Raw genomic sequence first — 12,754 nt, 5'->3', positions numbered from 1 at the left:
GAGATCCACCTGCCTCTGCCTCCCGATTGCTGGGATTAAAGGCGTGTGCCACCAACACCGGCTCTACAGTTGCCTTGGTCGTGGGGTTTTATCACAGCAATAGAAAAGTAAGTTACACAGTGAGAGCCTGTCAAAGAAAGAAGGAAGAAAGGAGGAGAAGAGTGGGAGTTATAAGGGAGAAAGGGAGAGAGACAGAGGAAGAGAGATGAACAGACCTGAGCCCTAATACTCCCAGTTAGGCTGCCTTCACAAAAGCTTGGACTACACAAGAATAAGTGGGACTCAGGCTTTGTCACTAGGACAGACATCTAGGAGAAACAAGATGGGCTGATGAGGTTCACCATTTCAGCCCAGTGTGGTAAGTCTGAAGTAAGGCTAGCAGTGATGGCAGAGAGGACACGGTGGAACAGAAATGCTCACATCATCACAACCAGGAAGCAAAGAGTCAGCCTGCACGAGAACTACCTCCTCCTTACTCTTCTGTCCTCCCTGGGGCCCCTGTCTCCAGGTGGGATGCTGTGCACACTCAGGATGGACGTCTCCCACCCGGTAATCATTTCTGAGGATGCCCACACTGACACAGCCAAAGGGGCTTCCATTCATCCCAAGCATGCTCTCTCTATGCAGTCAAGCTGAGACGTAAGATTAACTATGACAGGACTACATCTGATGAAAGAACTTCTGCACAGCAAGATGATCCATCAACAAAAAGGCAACATGTAGCTAAGAAAATATCTCCAAGCCACATATCTGATAAAGGGTGAATACCTAAAATATGTAAAGAATTCAGTAGCAGAAAAAAAAAAAACTCCATTTTAAACTGAATAAACTATCTGGACAGGTGTTTTTCAGGAAGACATAAGAATGGCCAATGGACATTTGAAGAGGTGCTTGGCACCACTGTTCATTGGAGAAACACCAATCAAAAGGCCCAGAACGTAGGGCATAGGGCAGTGGTGGTAGTCTGCCTACCACACACAAAGCCAGGATTTTCTCACCAGCACAGAACATTTAGAAGATACACCTGACCCCCATAAGGATGACTATTGTCAGAAAGAGATAGGGGTGATGATGATGCAGAGAAAAGATACCCGTCCCATTGAGACAGGGTTTGGCTCCTAGCCTGGGTTGGCCTGTAAATCACTTATGTGACTTGGATGGTCTTAAGACTCATGGTCTTCCTGAACATCGGGGAACTCTTGCTCCCCAGACTGATAGCTGGGATACTAGCATGGGACTGATGCAGACGCCAGGAACATGGATTTCATTGAGAAAACCTCGAAAATCTACAGGACCTCCTGTAGTAGTTCAATACTTATCCCTAGCATAGGTGTGGACTTTGGGAGCCCATTCCACATAGAGGAAAACTCCCTGAGCCAAGACACATGAGGATGGGCCTAGGCCCTATCCCAAAGGATATGATAAACTCTGATGACACCCTATGGAAGGACTCAACATCCAGGGGAAGCAGAAAGGATAGGTAGGGTTTTAGTTGGGGGGAGGGTGGTAGGGGAGGATGGGAGGGAGAAGGGAACTGGGATTGTCATGTGAAACAATCTTGTTTCTAATTCAAATTAAAAAAAATCTGAAAGAAAAAAAAAAAACTCATGGTCTTCACCGATCTGCTGTGACATCACACCTAGCTCCTAGGCTTTCTGGCTTTCTGGCTTTAAAACAATGAGAAACCAAGCAACATAAACATTCTATAAGTGTACATGGACAAGTCAGATTCTAACAGCAAGATTCTGTACATCACCGCAACACAGATGAACCTAGGAGACTCCATACTAAAGGAAATATGCCAGACACCAAGAAAAAATGCTTTGTGCTCTCATTTATGTTTAGAGTCTATAAAGAAAAGGAAACCAGTGAGATGGCTCCGCAAGTAACTTGTCACCAAGACTGACAATTGAGCTTGATCCTTTGGAAGCATGGTAGATGGAAAGAACTGATTTCCACATGTGTACCATGGCATGTGTGTGCCTGTATACACACACACACACACACACACACACACACACACACATGCATGTATGTTAAATAAGAGGTTTTTTATTTTAAAAGAAAACATGCTGAGACAAAGAATAAAATAGGGGGTTATCGGATTCAGGGGAGCAGGAACCGAGACTAGTCAGAGTGTCTGAAGTCTAGAGGAAAATGTGTAACACAAGGGCTGTTCGGCCATTGTATTATTTTTGAGGGTTTTGCTAGCAGTGTAAATTTGGGATTCTTGCCACACTTTTTAAAAAATGGCTAACTCGAAGATGATGGACACTCTGATGTATGTAAACTACAGCAACACTCTATGTGTATCATAACATCGTGCTGCCCAGTTTAAAGAGTAGAGTTTAAATTAAAAATAGGTATGGGGGGATCAGTGGTTAAGAGCACTGACTGTTCTTCCAGAAGTCCTGAGTTCAATTCCCAGCAACCACATAGTGGCTCACAACCACCTTGAATGAGATCTGTTGCCCTCTGCTGGCATGCAGGCAGAAGACTGTGTACATAATAAATAAATAAAATCTTAAAAATAAAAAAAGAAAGAAAGAAAAAAGAAAAAAAAAGATATGGGATGGAACCAGATGCAAAGATCCACAACCAAGCACCAGGCTAAGCTCTAGGAATCCTGTTGAATAGAAGGAGGAGGGAACATATGAGCAAGGGAGGTCAAGATCATGATGGAGAAATCTACAGACAGATGAACCAAGCTTGTGGAAACTCATGAACTCTAGACCAACAGCTATCAAGACTCCATGGGACTGAACTAGGCCCTCCGTATGTGGGAGACAGTAGTGAAGTTTGGACTTCCTGAGGGGACCCTGGCAGTAGGACTAGGATCTAACCCTGATAATGAGCTAGCTTGTTGGAGCCCATTCCCTATGGTGGGATGCCATGCTCAGTCTTAATGCATAGGAGAGGGGCTTGGTCCTGCCCCAACTTAATGTGTCAGACTTTGTTGACTCCACATGGGAGCCCTTACTCATGAGAAGTAGTAGACTTGGGGTGGACTAGGGGGAAGGTGAGGTGGGGAGGAGGGGTGGGAAGGAGAACTGAGGCCAGAATGTAAAATGAAACTAAAAATAAATAAATAAATAAATAATTTTTAAAAACATAGGTATGAGGGCCAGGGAAGAGGCACAACAGACAAAGGTGCTTCCTATGCAGGTCTGAAACCTGAGTTTGATAACCAGAACCCATGTGAGGGTACATGGAAAGAACAGAGTCCACAAAGTTGTTTTCAGACCTCCATGCCCACACACGCTAACAATGACGACACACAGGCCAGGCTTCTGTGTGGGTTCCGGGGATCTGCCCCACCCTTGCACAGCAGGCACTACTGAGCCACCTCCCCAGCCAAAATCCATATTTTAAAAAGCTCTTTGGGGTCTTCCATTATTAAGGATGTAAAGAAACCCTGTGGCAAAAAAAAAAAAGTTGAAAACTGATAACACAGGCTATTCCTAAGAAGTGAAACACCACACACACACACACACACACACACACACACACACACACACACACACACACACACACACACACGGAAAACAAGCTTTAAAAACAGAATGGATGGAGGTAAATGACTTACACAATTGTGGATTTTGTTTGAGCTTGTTATCAAAAGACATAAAAAGATTGTAGCACTTTAAGTTATTTTAATCAGGCTTTTTAAAGCCTACCATAAGAAGATACAATTAAGAAGTACTTCAATTTTATGAGACCATTTATTTTGAGACTCTTATTGAAGGGTACCCAGAAATGAAGACAGATAAGGACAGGGTCTGTGGCATGCTTTTCTTCTTCAGCCTCTTCATTGTAAATTTCAAGGAAGAGAATAAGAAAAACTGTCTTATTTTAAATGTAATTATTTCTATTATTCTAACTTCCGAGACAGAATAAAAAAAAAATTAAAAAAAAAAGAGGTGCTGAGTGAAAACTAACTAGACCCAGGCTTTGTCAGACTATTTTGTGATTTAAATCACTGGTAATGTTACCATCTTCTGGGCAAAATGGAGTACTGCAATTTTAAATGACAAGAAAAATGAGACTTTTTAACCATGCTTTTGATAAAGGACATTCAAGTATCCGCCCCCCCCTTATGCATTGCACCCTCTCACCAACTGCAGGTAAAAAGAACCTTCAGGGTTATGTGACTGAGACACAGAGACTGCTTAACTGTGTACAGCAGCTCAAACCTGTAATGCCAGCTCTCAAACTGGGGCAGAGAATAACTGAGTTCCAGGCCAGCCTGGGTGACAATAGTGAGTTCAAGGATAGGTTCCTGCCTCAAAAAACTATTTCCTATTGAGAGTTGCAAAAGTGCTGGATGGAGTGATAGTGAAAGGGAATGTCCTGATAAAGTAGGTGAGTGTGAAATGAAAGCCCAGCTAAAGAAACGATCGCCGATTTTTAAAAACGTTCCAGCACGCCAGCTTCACAGTGAAGTTCCCATGACGTACGTGTGTGTGTGTGTGTGTGTGTGTGTGTGTGTGTGTGTGTGTGTATGTGTATGTGTGTGTGTATGTATGTCTATGTGTGTGTGGTGCATATGTATGTATGTGTGTGTGTGTGTATGTGTGTGTGGTGCATGTATGTATGTGTGCGCATGTGTGTGTAGTGTATGCACATATGCATGTGGTATGTGTGTAGTATATACATATGTATATGTATGACAGAGTATGTGTGTATGCAATCTATGCATGTATGTGATGTGTGCATGTGCAGTTGGTGTTTTGTGTGATAGCACGTATATGTATATGGTATGTGTGCAGTATATCAGGGACATCAGTGTCCTGCTCTTCCTCTTCCTCTCAGTTTCTCACTGCATCGCAGCTAGGCTGGAAGCCAGCAAGCCACAATAAACCTCTCTCCAACCCTCCCAGCCCTGGGGTTAACACATGCTTGCAAGGTCACATGTGGGTCTTTATATGGGTGCTGGGATCAGAAGTCAGGTCTCATTCCTGCACAGCAAGTGCCCTTACCACTCAGCCATCTCCCTGGTCCTCCTATAACTAACCCTCCCACAGGAATAACATACTTTACAGTGTAGTAAGATAAAATTTGTGCTTGGCAACTCAACATGCATTTGATAATTTATTTGAGTTTCATAATTTGTCTTACTTCAACTATTTTTGAATGAAAGAGGTGAAGCAGGATAGGAAGACTGAGAACATCAAATAGGAAAGGATCCCTCACCCCAGAGTCCAGCTGAAGCCTCTTTCCAGCTGAGAATCGCTAACCCAGCACAGAAGCTGGAGAGATGGCTCACAGTCTAAAAGCACTGGCTGCTCTTCAGAGAACCAAGCTTCTGATTCCAGCACCTACATGGCAGCTCACAGCTGTTTGTAACTCCAATACCAGGAGACCTGATACCCTCTTCTGGCCCCCATTGGCACCATACACATGATATACGTGGTACACCGACATGCTCACAGGCAAAACACTCATGCACATAAGACAAAAATAAATAATTAATTTTTTTAAAAAAAACACTATGGCTCAGGATCTGGGTCTGGGGAAAGGGCTTCAGGTACCATGTAGGTGGCCAAATGCCCCTGAAAGAGCCCAAGTAGGCCAAAGAGATGGGTGGAGAAGATGAGGCACTGGGATGGAAGAAATGAGAAGCCAACAGCAAAGGCTGCAGGGAAGGATGTTGGCTGCAGAATGAATCAAGGAATCTGTCCAATAGTAAGCTGTGCCTAGATGAAGTGACCTTGTCCACTCCTGTTTTAACACCTGAGTGCCTCATCATCACATCTTTTGCTACCTATTGCTAGAATGAAGTGCTTTCTTGGAGCCTACTGGACATTGGTAAAAATAAGTAAAAATCATAAAGTAAATCCAGTCTCAGATCCTGCTACCGCTGACTGTTCTTCTTTGCTCTGTTCTGAATTCTGTGTCACTTTGAACTCATTTAAAAGGATATATGTGTCTGTATATACACACACACATATACCTAGTCTGGTAATAAACCCCCACTCTGCTTCAAACTGCCTCACTCTGAAACTCTTTTCTACATGAAGCCAAGGACCCCACTCTACCTGTGTTGAAGTCCCTAACTGAGGTCCTCAGCCCCCTGTGGGTGGAGGTGCAGAGCCTTGTCTCTGTCCCTATTGCCACTGACTGAAGCATTCTTTCTTCTTCACCATGGCTGACATGGTTTTCACAAGAAATTTCCCCAAACATACAAAGATTGATCTACTTATTAATGGCAATCTACTCCAAACACCACCCTTTCTTCTTACAAACACTATTCCACTAAACTTCAACTAAAACTAATAAAATCTATTTATGTGTACACACCTAGACATATGTACTCAAGCAGCCTACGGCTCATAGGACTCAGAAGGAAGTGGAATAAAGGCCAGAGAGATTAGTTATCTGTTTCATTTTTATTAGTCTTTACCAGTTTAAATTGACCCACATAAATCTGAGCAAAATTTTTCCTTAAAAGCAAAAGTCCAGATTTAGAATGAAATAAAATACATATAGTTAATCCCTTGCTACTACTTTATATAGTCAAAACTATAAAGTAGCCTGGATTATCTCCATATTCTTTTCACTCTGGTTTGCTTCCAATGCAATAATAGATTTGTAATGTGCACAGGAGGGGAGGGGAAGGGAGGGGAAAGGAGGGGAGGGGAGGGGAGGGGAGGGGAGGGGGGGAGGAGGGGAGGGAGAGGGAGGGGAGGGGAGGGGAAAGGAGGGGAGGGGACACAAGCATTCAAGCACCTACCTTTCCCACTGTTAGTTCAGCAATGATGGTTGGATCACTCTCTCACAACACCCAGTGGACTTCTCAGAAATAACAGTGGATGCTGTAAACTTACAAACTATATCACTTGTTTCTCTAGAGTAAGGGATTATTAAACTAGTTTTAATAATGTGAGTTTTTTAAATAAGCACGTATACCGTGTCCATCTGATTAATTCATCTAAAGGGGACACCCTCTCCACCTTAAGAACATTAATTATCCTGACTAAAAACAGTACCAAATAGGAACGTGTTCTGAAAAAATAAATAGCCTTTGACTAATTCTCTCCAACCTGTTGATTGCAGTGTTGGTAAACCATGTGGCAGCTGAAGGGTGAACAGAGGCGAGTGGACACTATTTCTGAAGAAGTCCTCTGTCGCTTTAGACTGTAAAACTTTCGTTTCCCAGAGCTGAGAGGGAAAAAAAATACTGTTTTATTTTCATTAATAGTATTCTTGAAAAACACTATTATGATGTTGTTTTTTCTTAAGTGTCTATGCTTTCAGTGGACAACACAAGGAACACATACTAACACAACTGAAGGGCGACAAGTAGTATAATGTATCAGGATCTGAAGACAATACAGGAGAGATGTGAGCACAAACCTTCTTCAGGTCTTTTAACACCTGCTCTTCGATGCCTTCCTCAGCAAACAGGTCCCGCACACCTTCAATTACGTCTTCAATTACAGATCGGTAGAGTTTGGGCTACATGAAAACAATTGTTAGAGGTTTTGGTTCTCAAATTAGAATGGACTTGCCTTTAAAGGATGTGAAGATGGGGGCTGGAGAGATGGCTCAGTTAGTAGAGAGTGCTTGCTGCTCTTGAGGAGGTCCTGGGTTTGATTCCCAGCACCCATGACAGTCGGTTCACAACTGCCTGTAACTCCAGCTTCAGGGGAATCTGCCGCTTCTTCTAGTCTCCTGGGGCTGTACTCATGTGTGCACTCACATTCCATGCAGATGAGCACACAGATACACATAACTAAAAGTAAATAATTAAAAACACGCTCTCCAGTCCTTGGTTGGAAGAAAACCATCACAGTTGCTAAGAACACCCTGCTCCCGGTATGGTCTTGGCTGTTTATAGATTGTATTCGACGCCTGTCATCCTCGGAAACCCTATCCACAAGGCTGAATCATAAGACTACACCACACCTGGAGGGGATCTCACAAATGTATGGGTGTTAAATACACCTTCCTGTTCCTTTTTGAAAGGGAAATTGGAGGCAGCTGGGAATAAGCCTGTTTCCAGGCAACCCTTTCCTCAACCTAGCTACTAGAAGTGAACCCCCATGGATGTAAATGAACTTCAAGCCTTAAAATTGGGCCAATCAGAGCTCGCCCTGCTTCCAAGCTAGACATGGAGAGAGGGCTGTTGTAACCGTGGTCAAGTAAGAGCGCAACCGTACCCCCTGCGTCCCAGTGAATGACCTGTGATGGTCACCAATAAGTGCATGTTGAAACCAAAGGTGCCAAAACCGTGCCATGAAACAAAATGAGGCAATCTACCCAGAGTAACCTATTATGCCAACAGCACAAGAAGCATGTGAAATATACTCCACCTTTTGGGTCTATATATAAATCCTGCCCTCTCTGGGTTTCCTATGCAAACGATACTGATCCACAGAAAACACGTGGTAAAACAAGAACTCCAGTTGCTCTTATCCTGGATGGCCTAATCCATCCCAAATGAAAACTAAGGCATCCATGGACTGGTTTTTCCCACAAAAATACTCTCACTCCAAGAACAGCACACTTTGAACTAATCCTTCCAAAGATTCACAGTAAGTCTATGAATAGGCCAATCAGGAACATCTAAATGTTAGTCACAGGCATGCCCATTAAGACTAAGTGCCCCCAAATGAGTTGCTTCTTCTAAAACAGTCTACCCTGATAAGGGCTTCTAAACGGATGCTTGGATTTTAATCCCAGCTAAATGATCACACTCTAAGAGCTAGAGAAAAAAAAAAAAAAAAAAAAAAAAAAAAAAAAAAAAAAAAAAAAAAAAAAACCTCCTAGGGCTAAAAACATCTTTTAAGACCTACCCCTCGGAGTCTAACAGCAGCAGTCCAAAAGAAGCCAATAAAATACAATTTTCCAAAAGCAAAATAAGTATTGAGCGTGGTCTCTCTTGTAGGACTACTGTTAAGCTTTATATTGCTTTCTCTGTGTTATCTTTATTAAAACTATATATAGTCTGGACCTCAATCTTACCTGCGTCTTTTGTCTCTAAAAGAAAACATACTCTCTTTGGCTGTCACAGTCAGGCAAACTGGCATACATCCTTCACAGTTGGTAAAGCATCAAAAAGTGAACATACATGAGTACGTCTCTGAAAACAGAACCTTTCGTGCTACATAGTTACACACGAAAATATACAGACACAAGCCTATCCGGGCTGCCCATCATCTTTTGGGAAATGTGCATCTGTTGGTATTGGTTTTGCCTTTAACTTGGGTTTTTACTTGGAAGGAAGATCTAGCAAGAGCTGTTTTGCCGATAAATTCTCACCGCATGTGAGGTTTATGGGTTTTGCATTTAAGCATTAAAATATTAAAAGACATGGAGCAACAATCCACCTACCATTCCAGGTTAGGGAGTAATAGAGCATGAACTAGAGTTTGGGCTGGAGTTTGCATTGAGAGAAGGAGGTGGAAGGAACCCAAGTCGGAACACAGCCTGGGGTTACTTTACACGACCTTGTTAAAAATAAATAAATAAATAAATAAATAAATAAATAAATAAATGGGGGCTGGAGAGATGGCTCAGAGGTTAAGAGCACTGGCTGGGCTTCCAGAGGTCATGAGTTCAATTCCCAGCAACCACATGGTGGCTCACAACCATCTGTAATAAGATCTGATGTCTTCTGGCATGTAGGCATACATGCAGGTAGAACATTGTATACATAATAAATAAAATGCGTTTTAAAAAATAAATAAATAAGTAAATAAATAAATAGAAAGCAATTGAACGTGGAGGAAATCATCCTGACCTAGGATGCTACACACTTTCTAGTCCTAACCTAGGTATCTCCAACTGGAGTGGGAAGCACAACTTTTTTCCATTGAGACCAGAACCCACTTGACTGTCTTCAGTCTCCTCTAACCCATGGTGAGACGGGATGCCTATCAAAGTCTGTGACTTGCCATGGAGGGCTAAAGGGTGTCAGCAAAGCCTACCCGCCTCCTTACCACCAGGTTGACGAAGGCCATGCCAGCGGCTGGGTGCCCGACCGTTTGCGCCTGCGTGGCAGAGAGCCTCCAGGCTTGCTTTTAAACCGTGGCTCTCGTTGCTGCGCAACCGCAAGGACGCTGTGGGGCGGAGCTTAGTAGGATGGGACAAGAAAGAAGGTTCGTGATTGGAGGGATGGAGTTTGGGCGTGGCACGGGTGTGGGAAGGCGCCTAGCCAGCTTTAGCAGACTAAGTGGACCTGTGCAGCCACGGATGGGGCAGCTTCATCTTTGAAGGATGTAGGGAGAAGACAGATGAGTCATTTCTGCTTTTACCAGTTTGTCATGCATTCCTAAACCTCACTCGAAGCTGCACTCCATGCTGCTACACAAAAGTGTGACAAGAGCCAAACTCTTCTATAACTAGCTGTTGAAGTGGGGGCAAAAGCAGCAGCAACCACTTTACCTGGGAACCTGTTAAAAATACAAATGGGAGTCATAAAGATGCTTGCTGCCAAACCTGACCCATGTGCTAGAAGGAAAGTGGGGCTCTAGAAGCTTGTCTGCTGACCTCCACTGGTGCGCAGGCACACAAACGCAATCCATTCATCAATCCATGTAAAAGAACTAACACAAACGACTAAGGATCCATAAAGGCAAACATGTCTCCTGAATCAGAGACTGGACATCAGGGACCCGGCACACAGTGACTTCAAAATGTTCTCCAGGCAACTCTTTTGGGTGTTAAAATGAGACCCACTGTCCTAAGACACAGTCAACATTGGGTCCGCATGAAAATTACCTGAAATTCTTTTCAAAGGTTTGCCTGAGTTTCCCTGAGAGCATAGGTTTTAAAATGCAGCGATGATGGAGAAGTACAGTTTAAACCAGATCAGTTAATCCCCAGTGCCACCATGGCTCCTTTGCTCTTCAGGCAGAAGTCTCCTTCTTTGTCCTGTAATTTTATTCTCTCCCACCCACCGCCTCCTCTCTCCTCCCTCCCTTCTCCATCTCTCTCTCTCTCTCTCTCTCTCTCTCTCTCTCTCTCTCTCTCTCAGATTTAACTAGCTAAAGCTGAAGATGGATTTAAGCATACATAACCCCACTAGTTCAACAAGGAAAGAACCCATCTACTTCCACAACTCTGCCTTCAAACAGCCTTTTGGATCTGAAGATTGATCTCCACCTAACAGGCAGTTATGTGATGATTTTAAAATCCCATTAGGGTTTAGAGTTGTCTGCTTGCGTATTTGTGCGTTTAAGTGCAGTAGAACTGTGTGTGCTTGCCCACTCTGAAGTGGCTTGCCTGGACCAGGTGTAAGTTTCTAGCAGCTGATTTATTTGGTGTCATTTAGAAGACTTTTCCTAAATTGAAAACTACTGGGAATTTATTTTACAAAAAGCCATTAAGTATGTGTGGTGATTTTTAATGGTTACATCTCTATGTGGCAATTTACTACCAGGAATATTTAAAGTGACTTACCTTTCACCCAGAATAGAAAAGCTAAAAGCAAGCATTGATTCCTTCTGATATTATAAAATCCAATTAAATTATTCAAGCTGGGAAATAAGAAAGCTGAAAGGTCTCTTGTTTTCCATCTTTCTCCTTTCAAGGTTTTAAAATTTTAATCCTAAATGCATAGAATGGGCAACAATCTAACATTTTGTGACAGCATACCCTTTCTTTGTACTCCATTATCCATTATACCTTTCTTAAAGCTATAGAGTAGACCGAGTGTACTTTTAAATTTAAATTTAAATGTTGGTACCCATAAAAAGTGTGGCAACAACTGAAATGTTACTGCCTAGTGTACTTGATACACTTTTTATAGAAAAGCTATGCAACATTGGTTGGGTGATCTCACCAGCTTTCTGTGTGTCTTCTTGGTATCTGAACAATCACTGGTAGATTCTGCTTCAAATTCTTCCCAGTAACCAAAGACGACCATTAAAGGAAGGGTGGTTGAACTCAAGATCTAGGCTGTTAACCTTAGATAGGAAATGTCTCCAAAATACAGGTGTTAATGCTTGCTAGCCAAAGCGATAGTGTGCCCAGGTGTGGCTTCCAGGGGTCAATTGGGTCACTTTTGTTGTTATTCAGACCAAAACACATGACAGAAATAACTGAAGCTGAAGACTTATTATTATTATTATTACTTACAAAGACTTATTATTTTACTTATGAGTTCAAAGGATTCGGTCCATCAAGGCAAAACAGTTCAGTTGTTGCTGGCAACCTTAACAAGCTAGGCTCCATCACCCATCCTTAATAGACTGATTAAAGAGATAAATACCAGTGACAAGCACAGAAAGGAGACTTGTTCGATGTGATCACACTGGGGCGAGGAACACATAAAGTGACTGTGACTCCAGTGTCCAATTTAGTGTCTTGATGTGGGTTTTAGTTTCAAACAGAACAAAAGCTTTCTGTAACTACTCAGTCTCTGACAATCAGCTGTGGTCCCGCCCATGACCGACCATCATGGTCTCCGCTCCAATCTCCCCTGTAAGGTGATCTGACAATCTGGCAGCACGAGTGAAATCTCTTTTCCAGAGACAAGTTCCTTCTGCCATCAAAGTCCCAACCTTTCCCTTGCCCAGTATGAGCCTCCTGGGAAATTCGAATTGGGATCAGTTGTCTCAGTAATATGATAGCTTCGGGGAGGGGCATAATTGTCTCTCTTGAGATGATCTTAGCAGGTCAGAGAAAGAGGAGTGTCACCCTCTGTCGCTTTCCCCTTCATCCTCGCCTATTCTGGTGGGACTCACAGCTGTGGTGTGGTATTCTGAATAGTCCTTCTGCTTCAGTTAATTCTCTTTTAAAATGATCA

At 42.8% G+C, this 12,754-nt stretch overlaps 1 protein-coding gene across 2 annotated transcripts in view; it reads right to left on the bottom strand.

Annotated features, from left to right (window-relative positions):
* Gtf2a1l (general transcription factor IIA subunit 1 like) overlaps positions 1 to 9,965 on the bottom strand; it is a 36,816-nt gene extending 26,851 nt beyond the window's left edge. The window contains exons 1-3 of one of the 2 annotated variants that reach the window (XM_035445542.1): positions 9,945 to 9,965; positions 7,357 to 7,458; positions 7,044 to 7,161 (exon numbers count right to left, since the gene is read on the bottom strand). In XM_035445542.1, the coding sequence (XP_035301433.1) occupies positions 7,044 to 7,161; positions 7,357 to 7,458; positions 9,945 to 9,965 (241 nt within the window). The remainder of the gene's footprint in view (positions 1 to 7,043; positions 7,162 to 7,356; positions 7,459 to 9,944) is intronic. The other variant, XM_035445543.1, reaches the window with a different exon arrangement.
* Between the last annotated feature and the right edge of the window lie 2,789 nt (positions 9,966 to 12,754).

Source organism: Cricetulus griseus, chromosome 5 (genome assembly GCF_003668045.3).
Source record: "Cricetulus griseus strain 17A/GY chromosome 5, alternate assembly CriGri-PICRH-1.0, whole genome shotgun sequence".
NCBI lineage: Eukaryota > Metazoa > Chordata > Mammalia > Rodentia > Cricetidae > Cricetulus > Cricetulus griseus.
The sequence above is the reverse complement of the archived record's forward strand: the minus strand, read 5'-3'. Positions and strand labels throughout refer to the sequence as shown.